Source organism: Calidris pugnax, unplaced genomic scaffold (assembly GCF_001431845.1).
Source record: "Calidris pugnax isolate Ruff unplaced genomic scaffold, ASM143184v1 scaffold27, whole genome shotgun sequence".
Taxonomy (NCBI): Eukaryota; Metazoa; Chordata; class Aves; order Charadriiformes; family Scolopacidae; genus Calidris; species Calidris pugnax.
This window is the reverse complement of record NW_015090893.1, coordinates 7,841,652-7,845,843: the sequence shown is the minus strand read 5'-3', so window position 1 is coordinate 7,845,843 and position 4,192 is coordinate 7,841,652. Positions and strand designations below refer to the sequence as shown.

Here is a 4,192-nt window from a genome sequence, read left to right as displayed (position 1 = left end):
CTATCCCCAATTAGCTTATAATAAAAAGGAGGCAACGGGGTTAGAAAGACCACGGGGCGGTGCAGAGGGTGCCGCAAACACCCGGTAAAGTCCCGCCGCAAGCCCCTCTCCGGAGCCGAGCTGCCGAGGCTGCCTCCACCTTTCCCGGCCACCTAACCCCTTCTCCTGCAACCGAGGGAAAATCCCCTCCGAGTTGTTCCCCAAGGAATTCCGCAGGAAGCGCAGCCGCGAAAAGCGAGATGGACGCTTGGCTCCCCCCCTCCCCTCATTAAATAGCAATATTTCAGGCCTCCCCGTACACACTAATCGCTCCAACTGTCATCGCAAGATGCGGATCCGGTTCGCGGACAAACGGCTCCCGGGACAGCCGCAAAGGGCTGTAGGCGAGGGGCTGAGAGCCCCGGGGCTGCGGCTGCTGCCGCACCGGGCAGCGGGGCCCAGAAAGCGGGACCGAAGTCACAGCATCGCCCGTAAAAACATCCTCAGCTAAAATCCCCCAGAAGGAAGCCCGAGGGTGCCGAGAGACAAAATCCCGGGAAGGGGAGCGGGAGAGGGGAGCGGAGCAGCCCGGAGAGGGGAGCTGCGGGCAGGTGCCCGCCTTTCCACTCGCCCCGGAGGATTTTCCCCCGGCTGGAAGGAGGAAGGAAAGCAAAGGAAGGAAGGAGGAAGGAAGCAAAACTCGCCCTGAGACCCCGCGTCTTCCCCGGGCAGGGCCCAGCCGAGGAGCCCCCGCAACTCACCGCATCCCCGCAGGGCTCCTCCGCTCCGCTCCCCGGGCCCGGCCTTATCTCCCGCCGCCCTCGGCCGCACCGGGGCTCGGAGGGGACGAGCCCTTGCCCCTGCCTCCCGGTGCCGGGCGGGCCGCACCGAATAAGCCCCTACAGGAAACTTTTTAGGTTTGCCTTTTTTTTTTCCTCACCCCCCGAAGCCAGAAGGCACCGTAATGCTCTTCCTCAACCTGCGACTTTGCCACTAAGGTTTATTTTAACGACTCGTTAAGTTAATGAGCTCCCACTTCTGCTGCGGGGAGCCGGCCGGCACCGCTGCTCGTCCCCGGCCGCAGCCCCGGGGCCGGTTGCTTTGACTTGTTCCTCTCTTGCCCCTCCAGAACCACTATATATTTTGCAGCGCCTCCAACCCGCGTTTCTTGCAGACAGTGCTTTTTGGGGGGGTTTGGTTTTGTTCGAAAGCTTTACAAAGAGAGGGGGGGGAGAGGGGGGGACCCAAACAGCATTTCTGTCTCCAAAGCCAGGCAAGGGCTGGTGAGGGTCTCTCTCCCATCAGCTGGATTTTGCGAGCGTTGCGCTGCTTGAGAATATCTGAATAAATCCTAAGAGCGGATTTCCCCTTGAGCGCGCTTCACACAAGAGTGAACTCCCGTTTTCTAGTTCCTGAGATCGGATACTGCAGAATACTAAAAACGAAACCTCCGTTCCCTCGCTTAAAGAAAAAAAAAAAAAAATGAAATCAGCACATATTTGGTTGATGGTTTCCTCCCGGCCTGTTTATTTAATCTGACTGTATGATAGATAGCATCAGATAGTGGCTCTGTACACATTAGGCCATTCTGGATTTTTTTTTTTTTTAATGGATCAACAAACTCGGCGGGGAAAAGCTGGATAAATACAGTGCCGCCCCTTTAAATGAGTGGGGATGTTTTTGAGATGTATTACTATATTAGGTGACATGGAACTTTGCATCTCTCATACCATCACTGCAATGTTGGCCAATAGAAAGCTAAAGTCACCCAAAAACTGCCTAGTCCCTCCTTCCTTTCCCTTATGGTCTGGTCCTACCTGCCTCCAGTGCACAAGTCAAGGCTACTCGCGGGAATGCTATGTGCCCCCTCCGTGAGCCCACGCTCCACCACTGCTCCAGGTTGGCTGCTCCTCACCTGCTTTTCCATGACCCTGGGCTCCGGCCGCTGCCCCGCTCTCCTCCGCAATGTTTCCTAGCCCTGTGACAACGACACCCTTCTCGGTCAAGGATATTTTGAACTTGGAACAGCATCAGAGCGGCCTGGCTTCCATGGAGCTCTCCTCGCTGTCCTCCCCCTCCTGCATGCTGGCCACCTTCAAGCAGGAGGCGTTCAGCGCCGAGCCCCCGGCCCTGCCCGACCTGCGGGACGAGCTGCCCGACGCCCACCCGGCCAAAACCCCCGCCGCCTTCCCCGGCTCCTACTACGTTAAAAGCTACGTGGAAATGGACTCGGCCAAGGACGCCAAGGACAAGAAAGGTAAAGTCAGAGAGGAACGGCGGGGCCGGCCGGGACTCACCGGGGGAGCTGAGACAAAAAAAAAAAAGGAGGGCAGGGGAAAAGCGACCCGCAGCCCGGGGCTGGGCTCTCGGGATCCCCCCCGGGGAGGCGGGGGAAGAGGGGACGGTGCGGGGCTGCCGGGGGAAGGCACCGCGCCCGGCCTCGGGGCCTGGGGGAGGAAGAGCATCTTCATCCCCTCCCAGGCCCCGCGGGACGCGTCCCACCGAGCCCGGCCCGGGAGACCCCCACCAGGGCTCCCCCGAGCGGGGCTAGGGCCGCGGCCGCGCTGGCTGCCCGACGGGACGGGCAAAACGTGCAGGATGATAACGCGAGGCCTCGAGTCTTTCCAGAAATTAGGCAACAAATCCCATTTCTAATTCTCGGGGCTGAGCGAACGGGGTACAAAAACTCCCCGCGGTAAATTCGCGCTGTGGCACAGGCGGCCGCGACTCAGATCAGGGCACGGAGCATCCTTGTTTCCAAACAAACTAAACAAAAAGACCGGCAGAAAATTGCTAAAGAGGAACTTAAAGAGCCGGTCCCGCTGCCGCAGGAGCCGGTCGTCGTGGCGGCCTGCGGGGCCGGGGCAGAGCCGGGGGCACGGGGCTCACTCACGATGCATGTGGTTTATTGAACGCTGCTTTATTTATTTATTTAAAATTTTTACCCATTTTTTTTTTCCTCCCCCTTTTTCCTTTGCCCATTTGTTTCGCCGCAGAACTGTGTTCACTGCACAAGAGCCTGGAGCAGGAGAAAAGAGACCTGGAAGATCCCGAGCGCCCCAGACAGAGGAAAAGGAGGAAACCTCGCGTCCTCTTTTCTCAAGCCCAAGTCTACGAACTGGAGAGAAGGTTCAAGCAGCAGAAATACCTCTCGGCTCCCGAGAGAGACCATCTAGCGAACGTCCTAAAGCTCACCTCCACCCAGGTGAAAATTTGGTTCCAGAATCGAAGGTATAAATGCAAAAGGCAGAGACAGGATCAGACCCTCGAAATGGTGGGCATCCCTCCCCCCCGGCGGATAGCGGTGCCGGTGCTGGTGCGCGATGGGAAGCCCTGCCTGGGGGAGTCTTCTCCCTACAGTTCGCCGTACAATGTCAGCATTAACCCCTATAGCTACAACGCCTCCCCCGCGTACACTAATTACAACAGCCCCGCCTGCAACGCCAACTACAACTGCAACTACCCCTCCATGCAGACCATGCAGCCCTCGGCGGCCGGCAACAACTTCATGAACTTCAGCGTAGGGGACTTGAATTCGGTGCAGACGCCCATCCCGCAGGGAAACGCGGGGATCTCCACGTTGCACGGGATCCGAGCCTGGTAGAGCCGCCCCCCGCGCCCAGCCCACTCCCCTTCGTGGACCAGGGCCACCGGCGAGACCGCGGGGCCGGGGATGGAGGGGCTTCGGCCGCGCCTGCGAGCCGGTCTCGGGACATTTCCAGGCTGCGGGGGGAGGATGAGGACGGTTCAATGCAGCATCCCGGTGGGGTTCACGAGCGTGGCGGCCATTTCCAGCGGGGAATTGTTCAATATTCAGTGCCATCCCTGCTCTCCGGGCCGGGCCGGGCGGGCAGCGCGCAGGGGGGCTCGGCGCTGCCCGCACCCCCGACCCGTGCGCCCGGCCCCGGCCCCTCTCGCTCTCCCTTCTACGGGGGTCTTCGCCCCGGTAATTCCCTTCCTTCCTTCCTACAAAGCAGCCGGTCATTTTGCTTGACTTGTTCCCAACAACAGCTAGCCCTACAACTCTTTTTTTCTTCTTCAATTTTTACTCTATACTAATTATTATTGAGATCCACATGTAATATTTTTGCACTTCCCGTGCGGTCCCCGCTCTCCGGCCAGTTCAGCATCTCGCCAGCCCCCAGACCTCTCCTTGCGAGGCTGCTAACGCCGGCCTCAGCTGCGCTCCGCAGGCGCCCGGTACCGGGCCGGG

The 4,192-nt window shown here is 59.4% G+C and overlaps 1 protein-coding gene across 1 annotated transcript; it reads left to right on the top strand.

Annotated features, from left to right (window-relative positions):
* Window positions 1-1,294: 1,294 nt before the first annotated feature.
* On the top strand, window positions 1,295-4,186 carry NKX2-5 (NK2 homeobox 5). Its single transcript, XM_014947991.1, has 2 exons — window positions 1,295-2,236; window positions 2,976-4,186. Exons 1-2 carry the CDS (start codon window positions 1,945-1,947, stop codon window positions 3,581-3,583), a joined length of 900 nt encoding a protein of 299 aa, XP_014803477.1. The 5' UTR covers window positions 1,295-1,944; the 3' UTR covers window positions 3,584-4,186.
* The last annotated feature ends 6 nt before the right edge of the window (window positions 4,187-4,192 follow it).